This window comes from Grampus griseus (genome assembly GCF_964374135.1).
Source record: "Grampus griseus genome assembly, chromosome: 13".
Taxonomy (NCBI): domain Eukaryota; kingdom Metazoa; phylum Chordata; class Mammalia; order Artiodactyla; family Delphinidae; genus Grampus; species Grampus griseus.
In genome coordinates, this window is record NC_139007.1 from 21949310 (window position 1) to 21968987 (window position 19678).

Here is a 19678-nt window from a genome sequence, read left to right on the forward strand (position 1 = left end):
TATTTTTCTGGGTGTATCATTAAGTTGGGCAATACTAAAGTTGGTTGCTTTCCAATAGCTCTAAGAGAAAGAAACCTACTGGAAAATTACAAGTGGAATCCTGTTAAAACATGCCTGAGTGAGATTTAAAACTTGGCCTTTGCTCAAAGGAAATCTTGCTGTAGTGGCCAGGAAATTTTCCTAAAGCAACTTCCGTGACTCTTTATTTAATCCTTATCAAACAATTACGTTGACCTCTGCAAAAATTTCTTTTTCCTTGGAATCCATCATTTTTAGGGACAACGTTCTGGAATTACATTTATCTAGGTTCTACATTGCAACAACAACAAAAAATTCACATTTTATTTGTTGCCAACACCAGTTTTCTTGCTCCAATGGCTTTTCCCCAGCCACCGGGGAATCACAATGTTTATAAATTGGAGAATCAAAATTCAGATAAGTAAGGAGGGTTCAGTCTACAAAATGCCAAAGCTACTGTTCAATTGATCAGACTAGTCAAACTGTCAGACATTGTATAGACCCAAAAGGCATTGAATTTTATCTCACAGTCACTAGGGTTGTGTTTAACCCTCACTTGGAGACTTCCCTGGTGGCGCAGTGGTTAAGAATCCGCCTGCCAATGCAGGGGACACGGGTTCAAGCCCTGGTCCGGGAAGATCCCACATGCCGTGGAGCAACTAAGCCCATGCACCACAACTACTGAGCCTGCACTCTAGAGCCTGTGTGCTGCAACTACTGAGCCCATGCATCGCAACTACTGAAACCCACGCACCCTGGGGCCTGCATGCTGCAACTACTGAGCCCACTTGCTGCAGCTGCTGAAGCCTGTGCTCTGCCACAAGAGAAGCCACCATAATGAGAAGCCCACGCACCGCAATGAAGAGTTAGCCCCTGCTCACCGCAACTAGAGAAAGCCCTCGTGCAGCAGCAAAGACCCAATGCAACCAAAAATAAATGAGTAAGTAAATAAATTTATTTTTTTAAAAAAGAGCTACTTGAAACCCACTAAACTCACCAATAGGTAAATTGTTTTTGAAATAAACAGTTTATAAAATACTCTGATGTCAAGAAAAATCAAAGATGTCTCCTTCCACACAAAGGAACTAATACTAAAAAATGATTGAAAGAAAATAGATTAAAATTAAATTCAGAATATGAAATTGAAAAGTTAAAGCGTCCCATTATTTTGAGAATTGTGATAATACTGAACCTAACTAAATGGTGTTATTCTAACGTTACTGTTGTGCTCACTGGATAATGTGCTTCCTTATTACTGCAGATATGGGAATTTCCCATACACAGAAACTCAGTTGTAACAGTTGTTCTTAATAACATCAAAATGAAATTGTTCTTTCTCCACATACTTTATTGTGATCGTTGTGACTCACATCCACACACGGTTTTGAGCACCATGGTCAAACCCACAAGTCCGTGTTCCTAAAGGGTGGAATGCAGGCTCAGACCTGGGATTGTGAGGAATTCTCCACTGGATTGGAAATATAAAATAATTAAACAAACTGGTCCTTCACCACAGATGGTTTGAGAAGCACTGGTCTTGAACATTGCGTGCTACACAGTAGGTGCTCAGAAGTACTTGCTGAATGAAGGAATAGATAAAAAGGTGCCACTGGTAAAAAAAATTTCCTCATACTAATGTTTTGTTGTTGTTGTTTTAAAAAGGGCTTCAAATGCTTGGCTTTTTATTTATTTATTTATTTATTTATTTATTTATTTATTTATTTATTTATTTATTTTTGGCTGTGTTGGGTCTTCGTTTCCGTGCAAGGGCTTTCTCTAGTTGTGGCGAGCGGGGGCCACTCTTCATCGCGGTGTGAGGGCCTCTCACTATCGCAGCCTCTCTTGTTGCAGAGCACAGGCTCCAGACACGCAGGCTCAGTAGTTGTGGCTCACGGGCCTAGTTGCTCCGCGGCATGTGGGATCCTCCCAGACCAGGGCTCGAACCCGTGTCCCCTGCATTAGCAGGCAGATTCTCAACCACTGCACCACCAGGGAAGCCCCCTCATACTAATGTTTATGTATTGTGTGTGACAGTTTGTTTACTTGTTCAGTATTCATCCATTATCTGTAATAAGGTGAATGAGAACTGAGTTAGGAGTCTTCTACCTGTTAGCCATGTTATCAATACATGCCAGTCAGTCTTTCTCTGCCTTTAAAATTTCCTCATTCAGCTTCAAATGAAACAGCGAATGTGAAAGTACTTTTTCCTTTTTTATAAAACTGGGTTTTACAAATGTGAGGTTTCATTGTTATTAACAAACCTTTTTTTTTTCTTTAAGTATAAGTTTCAGGTGTACAGCATTATACTTCAACATCAGTATACACTGTAAAGTGATCACTGCCACAAGTCTAGTTACCACCCATCACCGTATGGTTGAGCCCCTTCACCCATTTCTCCCACCCTCCCAACCCCTTCTCCTCTGGTAACCACTAATCTGATCTCTGTATCTATCAGTTTGGTTCTGTTTTATTTTGCTTGTTCATTTTTTTGTGTGTTTTTGTCTTGTCTTGTTTTTAGATTCCACATATATGTGAGATCATATGGTATTTGTCTTTCCCTGTCTGACTTATTTTGCTTAGCATAATTCCCTCTAGGCCCACCCATGTTGTTGCAAATGGCAAGACTTTGTTATTTTTTATGGCTGAGTAGTATTCCATTGTGTAATACATATACCACATCTTTATCCATTCATCTGTCAATGGACACTTAGGTTGTTTCCATTTTTTTATTCTCTCTAAAACCTAGCATCACTACACTTCTCTATGAAATATGAATTATGAAAAAACTAAAGAATATTGGTTAGGAACATAAAACTCAGGAAGAGAATGTTGCCGTGAAATAAAAGCTGGTCTGACTAGCCCCAGTGCTCTCTTGGCTAACACTCTGCACATCTTTGTGATGTCCACATTGTATCACAACAATAATAAGAATCCCTCAGACTCCTGGAGTGCCTTTTGAACTATCCAACAGAGAATAAATTATTTTTGATATAGTTTTAGTCAAGTGTACTTTACAGTATTTTAACTCTTTAAAAATTAATTATTCAATATGGCCATATGGTACCTGCATATTAACCAGACAATATTATTAACCAAATCTTCCTATTCTCCAGTCATGCCAGCAAAAGTTGATTAAGTACTATAGATGCCCACATATAAGGTGAGGTTTTCTCCAAAATTATCAGAAAAGAGAGTTGCTTTGTATTTGGGTCTTTACAAAGTCAAATTACAGAGTTCTCTCTCAGTTACATAGCTTTGAGAGCAAAGTACTGTCTTGGGAAAACATTACCATGGAAATCACCTCAGTCGATGCTACTTTTAAATGCTTGTAGAGGTCACCTGAGAGAATTGCTAGAAAAGATAGCAAAGAAACAACATGAATTTAATAACTTATTCTTCATAATCACTAGTATAGATATCAATGTAAACAAGCCTTTTAAAGATAAGTTTAAAAAACAATACTGTATATGATTATGTTGCAAAGATCAAGTATAAATACCTATAAGATGCACTGGATATCACTATTATGCAGCTGAATAATTCCCATGGGCATCTGTTATGGGCTGAATTGTGTCCTCCCCAAATTCGTATGTTGAAGCCCTCACCCCACAGTGCAACTTATTAAAAGATAGGGCCTTTAAAGAGGTAATTTAGGTTAAATGAGATCTTAAGGGCTGGGCTCTAATCCAGCATGACTACTGTCCCTAAAAGAAAAGGAAGCGACACCAGGGATGCATGTATTCAGAGAAAAAAGCCATGTGAAGACACAGCAAGAAGGCGGCCGTCTGCCAGCCAAGGTAAGAGGCCTCAGGAGAAACCAAACCTGCTGACACCTTGATCTCGGACTTCCAGCCTCCAGAACTGAAAGAAAATAAATTTCTGTTGTTTAAGCTGCCCAGTCAACGGTACTTTGCTCTGGCGGCCTGAGCAGACTAATACAGCATCCTATATGTTGATTCAAATGGTGGAGTTTCCCAAATGGGGTAGATGGAAGTTCAGATTATGTGCCCCAGAAACCTGCCAGATGGTTTAAAGTGGCCTTGCTCATGAGGACAAAGCAAGTGGCAAAGATGTTTATGAAGTTTGATTGAAATTGTTTCATAAAATAAGCATGAAAAAGGTAATGTTCTAAAAATATTTTTTAATACTAAAAGTTGACGTTCAACTATTTCATCTATATTCCTTTACGTTTTTCTACTAGAGTTTGCTGAAAAATCTTTTTTTTTTTTTGATGAGCTTTTATTGGAAGAAATGGGAGATTGCCTTGTAATTAGGCTTTCTGCAAATTTGGGTCTTTTTAAAGACTAAAGTATAGCCCTCATTAAGAAATAATATGATATTATTTAGTATAGGGATCAAATTAACTTTGGAATAAAAATGGCATTACTGTGTACAGAATTTAGTTGAGTTTCAAACAAATGCTGTTGGGATAAGTTTGGTAGGGGTTGATCCTGTAGATATATGGTATGAATAGCTATTTGTTTTTTAAATAATAGAACACTCTCCTTTATCCCATGCTCTTACATCAGTGGCCATTGTTTTCTGGTTCACAGAAAATGCTGGTATTCACTGAGTATAAATGGAGATGACCAGTGATGTGCTCCTGTTTCTTTTTTCAAAATTCAGAAACCGTGTATTTCTCATCCTAAAGAGTTACAGGTAGTCCCAAATTATGCATTTCCTTGAAAAGTTTATGCAGAAAAAAAATCAGTCTATTCCCAAGTTCCTCAGTGAAGATATCACATTACTGACTTCACTTTGAACTTGGACATGCTCCAAGGTGGAGATCCATGAAGCAGCAACTATTAAACAGGGAACACTTACACACACGTTTTCTAGGCTAGTTACCTCTATGACAAAACGGACAAAATGCATGCATATACCCTCTTCTTCAAAGTTTCCCTACCAGGGAAATTTCCTACCCAAATCAGAAGCCATTGCACCCAGTCAAAAGAGCTTTTCTGGTGAAGAGGTAAAACCTCAGGAACCACAAGAGGTAAATAAAAGGAGGAATATTATTATTGCCTTGTATTGAAATCAACATGAGGAGATGCATATAAAATAGGTAAGAGGCTATAAACTGAAGTATGAATTTTGATCGAAGTGGGGTTTAGGTGCATGTATGTTCTATGTAAATGAACTTTAGGTGCTTCCCAGTTCCACCTGGTCCAGAGAATAGAATGACACTCACGTAAGGGACATGGTTCGTATGAATAAGCATTTAGGGTCTAAAAGAGGTTGAACCACAGTGTGCCCACCTCACTGGCAGCGTGCTTTTCTAGGGGATCTCGGTAACAACTATCATCAGTTGCTATGGGTGTTTATACCTGCAGCACTGAGTATAATGCTGTGTACACAATAGGTGGTCAGTAAGTGCAAATTAAACCAGTAAGTGTCTTGTCAGTAGTTTTGGAAAGATGGAGAAGGGTGGGTGCTGTGAACTTTCTTTTCATCCTAACTTTAAGTTATTTTTCATCATTCAGGTATTTCTGTAGTACAGATAGAAGAATGTGAAATTTATAGAATTACAGGCATTTATGAGAAAATCGACCAGTATATTAAATTGAATAAGATGTATGCAGCTGGAAAAATGATTCTGGAGTATTTATCAATGGCATGAGTGTCAATCTTCATGCCCACGTAGCTGCTCCTCTGGCTTTTCCTCTGTGGGGAGCTCCTGTCCGAGGCCAGCGTCAGCTGCACCATCATCCTGTCTGGCTTGTCTCCGTTCTCGGGCGTGTAGTTGCCCAGGTCATTCACCTCCCCATCACTGTAGCTGCCGTCCAGCAGGACCGCGTGTGGCTGAGGCAACCCGCAGGTGCAGGGAAGCTGCGGACACAGCAAACGCACGTTGGGATGTGAGCTCAGCATCCTCTCTCAGAAGCCCTTCCAAAGAAGCTGCCTAGTGGAGAGCATTGCCTTTTTCTAGTTTTTATTATGGGGTTGGGGGAATAACGGTGGTGGCACAGTAAACATTCTAAAACAGCAGGTAACCCGTCAACTGTTAGGAAACATCACGTCATATCAGAGACGCACAAGAAGGTTCATGATCAGATAATCGGCATGTTCTCCATGAGATCATAAACTGATATGAGCCCTGATAAAAATGTTTACAATTATTGCATATGTGTGTGTGTGTGTGTGTGTGTGTGTGTGTGAGAGAGAGAGTGAGAGAGAGAGAGAGCGCGGCGGGGTTGGGGGGGGAGGGATGGGGGGGGAATTTGAAAGGTGTGGCATTGTGGGGATAGTTCCTCCTATGTAGCTAGAGTTTTCTGGAGGAGATAACCATTGAATTGCAGACAGGAGGATGAAAGGGAAACCAGGTAGGAGGGAAGATGATCTGGGAAGTGATGGGAGATGTATGAGGTCACATGTGGAGGAAAATTTCCTAGAATGGAGGATATGTTTCCCTGGAAGCTTTTATATATATATAAATATGTATAATATATATTATATGTGTATATATATAAATATATATGTATATATATTTATATATTAATGTTTATTGAAGCATTTATTATAGTGGCAAAAAATGGAAACAATATACTGCCCATTAATAGGGGAATAAATCATGTTACATCCAAGGCACTTATTATTATACCACTATTAAAAAGAATGTCTTGGAAAAAGAAATTCCTGGAAGCTTCTTTTATGATACCTCTATGTTCATAAATCATTTGTTCCACTGTGTTGAACTGCCATTTATTTCTATCACTAAACTACCAACACCACCAAGATTAAAGGGACCACGTCTTAGTTAACTTGGCTTACCAGCTCCTGGTATATGGTAGGTGCCAAATAAATATTTGAATGAATGAAAGAAGTAGCCCAGAGTAAATTTCACACCGTTTTTGTTTGCTCTTCACACCAACCCATGAAGTAGGTGGAGGAGGGGGTGTCATTGTCCCATTTTACAGAGGAGGTTGGACCTGGCCAGGGTCCAGAGCTAGTCCAGGCGCCCATTCCAGGGCAGACACTCCAGCTCATGGTAAAGTCACCTTCTCCTGCGGCTTCCGCTCTTTCCTCTCCTGCACGGTGGTCAGGTAGTTGACGGCCGCGTACTCCAGCACCGAGAGGAACACGAACACGAAGCTGACCCAGAGGTAGATGTCCACGGCCTTGATGTAGGACACGCGGGGCATGGAGGCGTTCACACCCGTGATGATGGTGGACATGGTCAGCACCGTGGTGATCCCTGCAGACACAGTGAGAAAGAAGCATGGGTTTGTCTTTCACCAAACCCACTGGATGGCTTCGTGCCTCTGTTCTTTCTCCCAGCTGCTCCTCTAGCCTAGAATGTCTCCATCCCTGCCCCCTCTGTCTAGCAAACACCTGCTCACCTTTCCAGTTTTAGCTTTTATGAAGCTTCTCCTGTTTCTCCATCCCCCGTGCTCACCCTCTCCCAGCTGTGTCCCTGCATCTTCATCACAGCCTTTGCATCACTCTGTTCTTCGGCAGAGAGCCCCTGACAGGTTGGCAGGGTCTTCCCATTCAATTGCTCAAAATAAAGATTGCCGGGGACTTCCCTGGTGGCCTAACGGTAAGGATTCTGGGCTATCACTGCCCTGACCCGGATTCAATCCCTGGTCGGGGAACTGAGATCCCGCAAGTCGCGGGGCATGGCCAAAAAATAAATAAATAAAATATAAATAAATGAATAAAAAAACAAAGATTGCATATATGAGCAGGTATGTATATTTCTTGTAACTCCTTCTCCAAAAAAGGGAAAAAAGGTACACAAGTTTTATTTTAATCTTTGTGCCCTTGTTGCTGGTGTAGCAGTCCTGGGCCTATATTACCAGCTGTCAGGGCACTTCTGGCAGAGCCCCATCCCACTATGCTGCACCTGGCTGCGCATTCTGCCATGTTGACTTGAGGACTCAGTCAGTTTTACCAAGAATGATGTTAACCTCATTTATGGGAAACAGATTTTTTAAACTAGAATGTTTATTTATTGAGCACAGTAACTGTTCAAGCTACAGAACAACCGTTAAAGGCCAGGGCATCTGTCAGTGGAAATTTCCCCAAGATTTCAAATTAAGCTCAGAACATTTGCTTGGCAAACACCAAATCACAGCGGATTGGGGTCATCTTAAGGGCCAGCGCCAATCCTATTCCACTAAAACCTGGTGGGTCATCTCTCCCTTGAAGCTCCTGGACGTATTAGCAATGGTGCCGTGTGCGGAGTGGGTGCGATATTTAAAGCGGGGAAGAGAGTTGATAGCAAATAGCTGTTGATGGAAGGCTTGTAGAGTAGGGATTCTCAGACTTGAGTATGTATAGGAATTACGGGGGCGGGGTAGGGGGGGTGGTCAGTAAAACAATGATAATAATAGCTAGTTCGTGAGCTTTTTTTATGCGAATTAAGTGGGATAATGTATGTAAAACAGCCCAATACTTCACAATTAGTATTAGCTGTTACTATGTTACCTTATGGATTGAAAGCAGTGACAGACACCAATGATAAGGTGTTTTTATCTTTGTGAACTAAGGCAAAAGATCACAAAGACTTGATCAACAGATCAATGAGTAAGAAGAGGAAACCAGTCAGACAGGAAAAGGTAATAGATGCGCAAGAAAGTGGAAAAATAACAATAAAAAAAGAAATTTGGACAAGCAATTTAAAAAAGCGAGACTTCCTAAAATCTGGTTAGTTTTCTGACTTTAACTTGAAGAATGTGGGACTTCCCTGGTGGCGCAGTGGTTAAGAAACTGCCTGCCAATGCAGGGGACATGGGTTCGAGCCCTGGTCCGGGAAGATCCCACATGTCGCGGAGCAACTAGGCCCGTGCGCCACAACTACTGAGCCTGCGCTCTGGAGCCTGCGAGCCACAACTACTGAGCCCACGCGCCTAGAGCCCAAGCTCCACAACAAGAGAAGCCACCGCGATGGGAAGCCCGCGCACCACAACGAAGAGTAGCCTCCACTCGCCGCAACTAGAGAAAGCCGTGCGCAGCAGTGAAGACTCAATGCAGCCAAAAGAAAATAAATAAATTTTTAAAAACGGAGAGATAAACTGAACAATAATTTGCTTACAATAAAGTGCATAAATCCTAAATATTGAGCTCAATGAATTTATATATTTCTATAACTACCATACAAATCAAAATATAAAACATTTACAGAAAAAAAAATTACTGGGGGAGCTTGTTCCAAATGCAAATTCCTGGTCCTCTCTCAGAGCTTCTGATCCTGTACATGTAGATGGGACCCCGGATTCTTCATTTTAAACAATTTCCCCCAAAGACTGTCACAAAGATCCCTTGGGCCACCTTTGGAGAAACCCCATTACAGAATGTGACTTTCTTAGGCAGGTGGGCAGAGAAAGCACCACAGACCAGGACCACCCACCCCAGAACTCAGCTCTAACAAGATTAAAGATGAGTTGTTTACATGGGAACCTATGGGGACCTAGAAACAGCTTTGCTGCACAGATTTTTTTTTCTTTTTTTCTTTTTTGGCCTCTATGCTTTTGGGATCTTAGTGCCCAGACCAGGGATGGAAGCCGGGCCCTCAGCCATGAAAGCACAGAGTCCTAGCCATTGGACCACCAGGGAATTCCTGCTACATAGATTCTTAATAGTGGCATTTTACCTGTGAATGAATAACAAAGTTTTTCCAAGTTATAATACCAACAGGGGTTCAGGGCCAATTTGGAAAGAATGGTTTTATCTGGAAGGAATTACTTGTATTTTCAGATATCTGGAATGTGCACTTGAGAGGTTTCTTACCTAAAGGGACTCTGGCGGGCACAGCTCTGCGGTCGATCCAGAAGGACACCCAGGACAGCATGACCATTAGGGTGGCGGGAAAGTAGGTTTGCAGCAAGAAGAAGAAGATGTGGCGACGCAACGTGAAGTTAATGTAGAGACGGTTGTACCAGCCTGGGGGACACAGGAAGAAAAGAGAACACACAGCAGAGCCACTCAGCTCCTTCATAGGACAAACTTTATTCAGAGAATCATAAATGCCTTAGATGCTTCCCTGGAAACTTACCCTACCTTTATAAAGGGGAAGTGAGAAAAAACATGGAACAGAGTGATTATACGATAACTCATACCGCATGGGTGAGTCCATCTCAAGGAATTTTGGCCCTCGTTCTGTACGTAAAGGGAACCAGGCCATTGAAGACTCTTGTTACTCAAACTACAGCACAGGGCCCAGCAGTACCGCCATCACTTGGTTGCTTGTTGGAACTGCAGACTCTCGGGCCCCGCCCCAGATCCTACTGACTCAGAACCTCCTTTTAACACTCCTCTCCACATGATTCCTGTACACGTTAAAGCTTGAGATGTATGGATTTAACAACGCCCGTTGGATTTCTTACGGGGGAAAATATGTTTGAAGTTAAAATACCAAGCTAACTACAACAATGCATTTAGGCTATGCTTTAGCTCCACCCTGTTGTTCTTTACAAGGAAAACGTACAGGGAGGAGTTGAAAGGAACAGGAGAATGGTGGAAGGAGAGGAAAAGGCAGGATAAATTTGACATGATGAGGGCTGAAAATAAAATGGGGACTTGGCAACATTAACTAGAAAACTTCGCATCCAGGACAATTTTAGTGCAACGGTTATAATTATAACAGCTCCAAAAAGTGACTGTGGAGGTGCTTCCGGACTGCCTGTGTCCTTCTCAAATTCGTGTGTTGAAACCTAATCCTCTATGTGATGGTATTTGGAGGTGGGGCCTTTGGGAGGTGATTACATCATGAACGGGATTGCTGCCCTTATAACGTGTGTCTCGGAGAGCTCCGTCGCCTCTTCCCCCATGTGAGGACACAGTGAGTCTCTGAACTAGGGAGCGGGCTCTCATAGACACTGAATCTGCCAGGACCTTGATTTTGGACTTCCTAGCCTCCAGAACTGTGCGAAATAAATTTCTGTTGTTTGGAAGATACCCAGTCTATGGTACTTTGTTATAGCAGCCTGAAATGGACTCACGCAAGGAGGAAGGTCAAAATGCTAAGAGTCAAAGGAATGGGGGATCCCCCAAAGGACCAAGACTGGTGGGTGATGTATGCAAAAGCTAAGAGACGCGGGATCGCCACGTGTTGGAAGGGAGCAGTGCCCTCTGTTACAGATCAGAGAGACTCAAACGGTGGTACTTCTCTGGGTAGTCAACCATGCGATGTTTTAGCAACAGAAACTGCATAAAGATTAGAGCAAAATCAGCCTGAAAGGTAATTGGTCAAGAAAGAGGCAAGGGTTGGAGAGAGTGAAGCTCAGCTGTAACCTCAGCGGCCAAGAGGAATACCACACCGCCTGCCCTCAGGCAACGTCGGGCGGTGGGGGGTGGGGTGGGGGGGAGGGTTGGCAAGCTTGCCCAGGCCCTTGGTTCAGAAAGCAACAACATTGCCCACAGAGAATGACCAATGACGAGTAGTTCCTGCACCGTGGCTCACCAAGAGGGTCGTGCAAGCCGTATGGTAGGAGGGGATTGGTTAAGAGAGAAGCACTCAAAGGGGCTGAAGCCAAGAGAACGTGAACGGAAAACAATAAACCTGAAATTGGACTACTACTTGCCCATAGGAGAGGGCGCTCTGGGAGTTATATCAGGGTGAGATTCCTGCTGCTAAACTGGCGATGCTGTCGTCTCAAACAGACCTCCCCATGGGGTTTATGTTGGAGCCCTTACCAGCATTTTCTAGGTTATCACTTCTGATGCTTTGGAAGTATCAAAAAATCACCCCCACCCAATGCTCACCACCCTCTAGACCTGATCTAGAAGTCCAGATCCTTGGTTTCAAATCCAAGTGGCACAGGCTCTGCTCACTTGACCACAAATTCACAGGCTTTCTGAGATGGAGGATGCCCCGCCCCTCTCTTAGCCCCGCCCTCTCTTAGCCCCGCCCCCACCTGTGCTGCTGTAGAAGGCCAGTTTGGTGGTGGTGTGGAACTCCTGGATGAGGAACTGGGAGAGTGAGATCCGCTCATCTGTCTTTAAAGAGTCATTGCCTTTCTTCCAGTATAGCATGAGGTCGTCTTCCGTGTAGGCATCTGGAAAGACAGAGACAGCGTCAGACGCCAGGAAAGACGACGAGCCTGTGAGGCTCTGTGGGGATTGGGATAAGATGGTCTGAATAAACAAACCGCAGTCTAAATGAAGCAAAAGTAAATCCAAAAAGGCAAATCTAATTCTCCTCGGCCTTCCAAAAGTCATCAGGGCAAAGCCCTCAGGCCTAAATGATCATCATCGCTGCAAAAGCGCTCACCCCTCAATTCAGCCTCAAACCAGATGAAATTGCTATACTTGTAGACCGGAAACTACAATTTGCTCTTTTAAAAAATTTGTTTGCAGGTTAAATAGCGGCAACATTTCATATGGTTCAGCTTTCTAAACCATGGGTGATTTACACCTTTCTTCTTTCAAAGGGTGACGATGCATTATTGATGGCAAATACCTTTGTTCCTTTGTTGTTCTTTTCTTGTTTTTAGCGGCATGTGGGATCTTCCCGGACTGGGGCACGAACCCGCGTCCCCTGCATCGGCAGGCGGACTCTCAGCCACTGCGCCACCAGGGAAGCCCGGCAAATACCTTTAAACACTCTCTCAGGTAATAAGGGCTGCATTCCAGCAAGAAAGGACCCATAAAGAGATGCAGCAGAACAAGTTCCTTCTCTGCAGGCTTCCGGTTGCTCCGGCCCGGGGTAGAATCAGAGCGATTCCCCTGAGCATTGCTTCCCCTCTGGCGCTACGCTTCCCCACCCTGCCCACCTGGCTGAGCACACCACCTACCCCAGCCAAGCAGACCTACCTGCTGTGGGGGCAGAACTGGGATAAAACCCTCAGGGGTTGCCGGTCCAGTCTGCTCATGTGTAAACAGTTCTCTCTGGGGCTCCCTGAGGCTCTATTTTATTCCTCTTTTATTCTGCCTCTAACCCTTGACCTGTGTGATGGCTGCTTTCACGTGTCCCCTTGGCCAGGCTATAGTAAGAACCCAGTGATTCAATCCGACACTAATCCAGGTGCTGCTGGGAAGATGCTTTGTAGTTGTGACATCCACAACCAGTTCATGTGAAGTAAAGGCGATGACCCAGATTAATCTGGGTGGGCCTGATCCAATCAGTTGAAAAGCCTTAAGAGCGGACCTGAGGTTTCCCAGAGGAAGAAGACATTCCACCTGTGGGCAGCAGGGTGGGCTCCTGCCCGAGAGTCCCCAGCCTGCCCTTCCCCATGGCCCGCCTTGCAGGTGATCGCCGAGCCCTACGCTCCGGTCCCCTGCACTAACTCTCTCCCTGTGTATCTCCTATGGTTCTGCTTCTCTGGTGGAACCCTGACAGATGCTGCCGCCTGGGTATTGTGGGGAAAGCAAGGTTCTGGAGCCAACGATTAGTCCTTCACTGTGTTACGCCCCTCCTCTGTGTAATGGAGATCACAGGGAGCTTGGGAGGATTAAAGGACAGAGCAGGTGGAAAGCCGTGGTGCAGGAAGCAGTCACCCCCTTGGTCCTGGGGTTTATTCCCCCTGGTCCCATACTAAGCGTCCTGCAGAGCTGTCCACGCGGCCCCTGCTACGTGGGGGTCCACGTCCCTGCGCTCCTTGGCCCTGGTTGACTGGAGCCAGGGGACCCCTGCTGCACCACCACCGCCCGGGGAGGCTTACCAAGGTGCCCTGGGCCAACATGACTCCTTACGGGACTTTGACACAGGCTGAGACGTGGCAGTGGGTGTGTGTTGGTTCGGGAGAAGTATAGGAATGGGAGTCATGGGAGGGTCCAGACTGTGCCCATAAGAGGAAACGTTTTGGCAGAGATTGGGGCATGGGGGCAGGTTCGCAGAGAGCTAGAGATGCCAGCGGCTAGTCCTGGATGCTGCCGCAGCCTTGCTCTTCCTGGGGCTGGTGTTTAACTTTCCAGGGCGCGTGTGTGTGTGTGTGTGTGTGTGTGCGTGCGTGCGTGCGTGCGTGCGTGTGTGTGTGTGTGTGTACCAAAGTTCAAAGCCATTGCCATGGGCATTAAAAGGGTCAGTTATGGGAATAGAAGGTTTGAGTCCCAAATTTGTTTCCGATTTTCAAACTTACCCCAGACTTCGCTTCTATCTAAAAAGTCATTTTAAAAGCATAGGCACGATTAGGAACACGTCCTGCTCCTGTTGAGGGTCAGAGGTGTTTAGAGTAACTTCAGATGTGTGTGTGGATATCCGGGCACAAGTCTACTCACAGCTCTCAATTTCGAGCGAGCACGTTTGTGTGTCCAGGGGAAACCGGCTGAAGTCCATGTTGCACATGGCGGTCACTGTAACCCTAGAAACAAAAAGACAAAATCCAAGTGTGCAGAGGCTGCAAAGTACAAGTGCAAAATGATAAAACAAGCAGAAAGCCCTCTGCTTCCTCCCAATACAACTGCCTCCTTCTTGTAATTCATAAGCAGTGTGCCAGGATTTAGAGAACCAAGCATCTTATGTGTGATACCCACATTGGAGTACTCTTGGGTGTTTATGTTTAACCCCAGGGTCAGTGTGGGGAAAACAATGATTGCACTAAACTCCTATCACATGCAAGCATTGTAGTAAAGCAATGGTCTCATTCGATAAAACAATGTGAAATCACAACTCATCTGATATGGTTCCTTAAACCATAGGAGCATTTATTGCTCTCCTGTTTCAGATCATTCAAATTCTTCTTTTACTGATTTTATTGATATTCAATATTTGTGTCCAGTGTCTTAGAGATAATATTCATGAAGTACTTATGCCAGTTGCCAAATCGGCACTTTTTTTTTTACAATGTTGATATTTCTATATTGATAATAACGTCTACTAGTGGACGCAGGTGTTTTTAATGGGTAATTCCATGGAGATCACAGTAATGGAAAAACACTGGAAGATCTTACGGTATCAACATGCAAGCACTTGTTGGCATCTAACGGTTTTGCTTCAGAGTTTACACAGGAAAGTAAGATTCTGCATCAGAGAAGAAGCAAATACAGATTGTCAGTCATGGAAGAAAGACCTCCCGCCCAGTGTGGAATCCCATGGCGGGTTACAATTAACAGTCATTGGCTAGTGAACATACTATTTTTCCTTCAACCACAGAAAATTGGTTATGTATAAGTTGTAAAAATTATCTGGATAATTCACGGCCAAAAAGAAAAAAATTCACTTGTAAATGGAAATTTCAAGGAAAAGAGCTTTCTTGAAGAAATTAATTATCCATATATTCACCTTATTTTCCTCGTTCCATTTGAGTGTTGGAATGGTCATGTTCTGGGAGGGTTTCTGTATTGTTAACAGCTGGGTCATCTCATCTCCCCTAGAAATACTGACATACAGGATGTTTTTGGGGGGTTGTCAGGCTGGCCCCTGACTTGGACACTTAGTGAGTAGCCAGCCTCCCATTTCTCCGGGCACATCACCAGATAACCACACCTGATAGCATCACCAGCAAGAAAGAAACTAGGAACTAAGCTTGGAGACACTTGTGGCACACTTTGGGGACATGAAATGTCAAATGCAGGCAGTTTTTGCTGTGAACAAAAGGATTAAATAGCTCTACTCTCTGTATCAGTAGGTACAGGAACAGATGTTTTTAGAACCACAGACATCATCAGACTGGTTCTTGGCACCCTGACTTGATGCTTTTCCACTTGTAGCCCACACACTGAACAAGCACAGTGTGTGGTGTGATCTCACCCGTGTTTATTATTATGCTTCCCACAAGTCCCTTTAAACTGTTCCAGTGGGAGGATCATCCCCTGTCTTGGATGAAAACTTGCCAGGTCCTGGGATTTTCCTGCTTACTCTCATGTGACAGGCAGTCAAAACCCTCAGAAGTAACAAAACACATTTCGCTTCCGAAATTAAAAGAATTTTGGTCCGAGATATTAATCAACACTTCAAATTTCATTCACATTGAGACTTCTTCTCCCCGTCCCCAGCTAAGGCAGAGCTGACATTTGACTGGTCAGTGTCTGCCCATCTCTGGTCGCCTCCTACCTACGTGGGCGGAAGTGAGGGCGGTGGGGGGGGCAGGACAGTTCTCTGGTGAGGGTGGCTTCAAGCTCTCTGGGCCTGCTATGCAGTTGAAGCGGAGACTTTCTTTCCTGTGTCCTTCATTCCCACCACTGGACACCAGCATCCTTCAGCCGCATCTCCCATGCCAGCTCTTGGCTCACCCACTGTCCATCCCACACACACTGAACTACTCCCAACAACCCTGGTAATGCAGACCGAGCCCACCTGGCTCTGCCCCTAGGTGGTTAGGTAGCTCTTCTCTCGCCCACTAACTGCAGTGTCCCCCAACTGTAGGCACACATGCTCCAAGCTCTCCAAGTGGTCCCCGTGGTCCCACTGCAGGCCCGCTCATGCAGTGCCCCCAGCTCTCCCCCAAAACATCTCTTCCTCCCACAATCACTGACTCTCATATCTTGAAGCTGACTGGGAATTCAAGAGCCATGGGATTGGTTTTTCAAGCTACCTAGTGTTTTGGTCTAGTCCTCTGAATCCCTGGTGTTATTCGATCGGGTTATTTTGTTGGTGGTTGTTGAGCTGAAGATGTCTTGGCAGCTGCCTCAGATGTGAGGACTCCTGGGAGAATCAACCCAACATGGCTTGGGGAAGGGGTTGCACACCCTTGAGCCACCTGGGTACTCCTGTGAGAGGAGGTATTTCAGGCCCTGCAGAGGAATACCGCATGACCCTGCTCTCAGTCTGGTATCTAACTGCTTAGATTCCAAGCCAGCATGAGGAATGAAGGCTTATTATAAATATTCCTTTGGGAGATGGGGGCGGAAAGTCAGCTTCGACACTGCCATCTCTGACTCTAAAGATACACTGCATCCACGCAGACGCCCCCTACGTAGGCACTGGTGTGCGGATTCAGCTTTACCGAAACCAAGTCTGTAAAACTGAAATGTACCATCAGCACAGCACAGAAGGAGTCAATCTCAGGCAGCAGCTGAGTCGCTTCTCTGTGAAGGCCTGAGCTCATCTCCACACGCCCTCCCAGGGGGAGGCGAGCACCACAAGTTTCTAAATTGGGCGTACAGGGAAAGCCCCACTGCATGCCTGTGCTTAAGGAAAGCTTCCCCACGTCAGTGCTTGATGAGCAATTAAACATTTCTAAAGCTACTGCACAGCACAGGGAATAGAGCCCATATTTTCTAATAACTGTAAATGGAGTATAGACTATAAAAATATTGAACCACTATGTTGTACACCTGAAACTAATGTAATATTGTAAATCAGCTATACTTTAATAAATAAATAAATAAATGAAAGAAAGAAACATTTCTAAGGTATCTAAGCTTGTGAGAAGATCTTATTCTTTATGTTTTCAAAGTGATGCTCAAAATAGCATTTAAAATCATCAAGCGGCCCAGGGTCCCCATAGTTTCTCAAGGAGAACACCAGGGAGAAGGGACAAAAAACAAGCCTGAGCTGGCCAGGCGAGGTAAACAATTTTTTTTCTAAACCAAAATTTCAAATCGGAAATTGGGAATCGGAGGAGTTGAAGGAGGCAGGTCTTTGAGAAGAATACGTTAGCTACTTCTCTGACCCCTACTAGAGAAATAAAACTTTCATTAAACGTTTGAAATTGAACTTGAATAGGGCATAAATCATAAGCACCAGCCTGAGAAATTTCCCCAAGTGTATTTGCAAGACGAAATAATTCTTTAAAATGTTTACTCTGGGGCTTCCCTGGTGGCACAGTGGTTAAGAATCCGCCTGCCAATGCAGGGGACACGGGTTCGCGCCCTGGTCCAGGAAGATCCCACATGCTGCGGAGCAACTAAGCCCATGCGCCACGATTACTGAGCCTGCGTGCTACAACTACTGAGCCCAATGAAGAGTAGCCCCCCTTCGCCACAGCTAGAGAGCCCACGTGCAGCAACGAAGACCCAACGCAGCCAAAGGTAGATAAATAAATAAATAAATAAATGTTTACTCGTGTGTAGAGTTAGGTTTTCTTGATGTTGAAAAGTCGGCAGCTCCTGGAAAGTTAGAAGCTAAGCTGTTCAAAGCCAAAAAGCAGAATTCCCTGGCGGTCCATGGTTAGGACTCCGCTTCGACTGCAGGATGGCACCAGGACTCCGCTTCGACTGCAGGATGGCACCAGTTCCATCCCTGCTGGGGAACTAAAATCCCACAAGCCACGTGGCGTGGCCAGAAAAAAAGGTAAAAGCAAAACTGCTGTGGTGGGACCAGTGATGTTCTTGGTTGACAAAAGTTTTCCCTTCCTCCCAGCTTCGGGAGTAAGAGGACTCCGAGGGAAAGAGGGAGGCCAGAAAGGGCTCACCTGAGGCTGTAGAGCACTTTGCCGTCGGGCTGGACCCGCAGCATCACGTTGTCCGTGGTGGTGTCGTGGATGAAGGAGCGCTTGGAGTGCACGAAAAACATGTCGGGGACCCAGATCTTCTTCACCAGCCGGCCGTCAAACGTCATGCTGAGGTTTTTGGTGCTCGGGAAGGACAGCCTCTCGTCCTTCCAGTAGTGCCGCAGGTAGAGGGTCATCGTGAAGTCCTGGGGGGCGAGGGCAGAGAGGGAGACCCCACCCACTGAACACCTGGGTGATGGCAGGACCCTCTGTACCCCAGGCTGGGGAGGAAACTGAGCCCGGGAAGGCCTTGCTTCTAGTCCCTGGGGTTTGCTGCCGCAGGAGGCTCTCGAACCCTGCTTGGGGCAGGGGGACTCAGCAAGAGGCTCTACAGAGCGGGGACCTGAGCCCCACTCCATCCTCTGACACTTGCCTCCGCTGGGCAAAGGCTGCTACCGCCGGCAATGAGACCCACAGCCTGAGGGCTCCCAGCCCACGCACAGGGCCAGCCCCAAATGCCAGACAGTTCAAGCCTCTGGAAGCAGCCCTCAGCCAGGGAGTGGAGCTGGGGGAAGGGTTGGGAGATGGATAAGTAACCCAGCTCCCGGCCCCTCAGCTGCGACAACGCTGAGGTGAGTTCTTTGCTCACTCGGAGTACCCCCAAGGGACCGAGTCTCACGTAGATCTGGTTGGATGGCATGGCCCTTTCTGCTTCCTTCCCTTCCCCTGTCCCCAGCCTCTTGTGTTTCCCGGGATCGCCTGCAATAAACTGCTTGTGCTGGAATGCTTGTCTCAGGTCTGCTTCTTGGGGAACCGAAACTAAGATAAGGCCCTACAAAGTCCTGTAAGTCAAGGAGCTGTGGAATGTTCTATCTTTTATCTAAGCCCACTAAAAAGGAAAAACAAAGCAAACTTTTCCTTTGTCTGCATTTTCACAGCCAGACACAGAATCCACAGCAGTAGCATATATCTGGATCCTTGGACCCTGCTGTTTGTGTTGGAGAGCCTTTGCCCGGAGAACAATCCCAGTGGCAAGACCCTGGACACTGGGGCAGGGAAGATCATGTTTGTCATCTGGCTCTGTTTCATACCAATTGTGTAGCTTTGAGCAAGTGTCTCAACCTCCCTGAACTGTAAAACGAGTGTGGGAATTCCCACCACCTGGGGAGTTATGAGCCTGGTGAATTCTGGTGTGTGGAGCTCCTGGCCCGGCATAGGCCCTGTGGGAATCTCCCTGTCTGCAGCTCTGGTTAGAGAAGCACTTACCATGTCGACCTCTGAGATGCTGTCCAAGCTCTCCACCTGCACATCCACGCCAACAGGAATGGCCGGGCCTGGGGACAGGGCACAGCAAGAGCATTTATTCTTTTCACTTGAACTCTGACTGTGAATGAGACAGGCGTAAG

The 19678-nt window shown here is 45.4% G+C and overlaps 1 protein-coding gene across 1 annotated transcript; it reads right to left on the reverse strand.

The window, feature by feature from the left end:
• Window positions 1-2436: 2436 nt before the first annotated feature.
• On the reverse strand, window positions 2437-18702 carry GABRR1 (gamma-aminobutyric acid type A receptor subunit rho1). Its single transcript, XM_082668691.1, has 6 exons — window positions 18255-18702; window positions 14179-14261; window positions 11877-12017; window positions 9751-9903; window positions 7017-7213; window positions 2437-5847 (listed from the first exon to the last, which is right to left on the reverse strand). The coding sequence occupies exons 1-6, from the start codon at window positions 18689-18691 to the stop codon at window positions 5554-5556; spliced, it is 1305 nt and encodes a 434-aa protein (XP_082524817.1). The 5' UTR covers window positions 18692-18702; the 3' UTR covers window positions 2437-5553.
• Window positions 18703-19678: the final 976 nt, after the last annotated feature.

Excerpts from the sequence above, each read along its gene's own strand:
- GABRR1 (XM_082668691.1), bottom strand. The coding sequence starts at position 18,691 with ATGGAGTGGGGCTCAGGTCCCCGCTCTGTAGAGCCTCTTGCTGAGTCC. Across the intron at positions 14,262-18,254 it reads AAAGTGCTCTACAGCCTCAG|GGTTACAGTGACCGCCATGT; the intron begins GTGAGCCCTTTC and ends TTTTGTTTCTAG. Across the intron at positions 7,214-9,750 it reads GCCCGCCAGAGTCCCTTTAG|GGATCACCACGGTGCTGACC; the intron begins GTAAGAAACCTC and ends CTGTGTCTGCAG.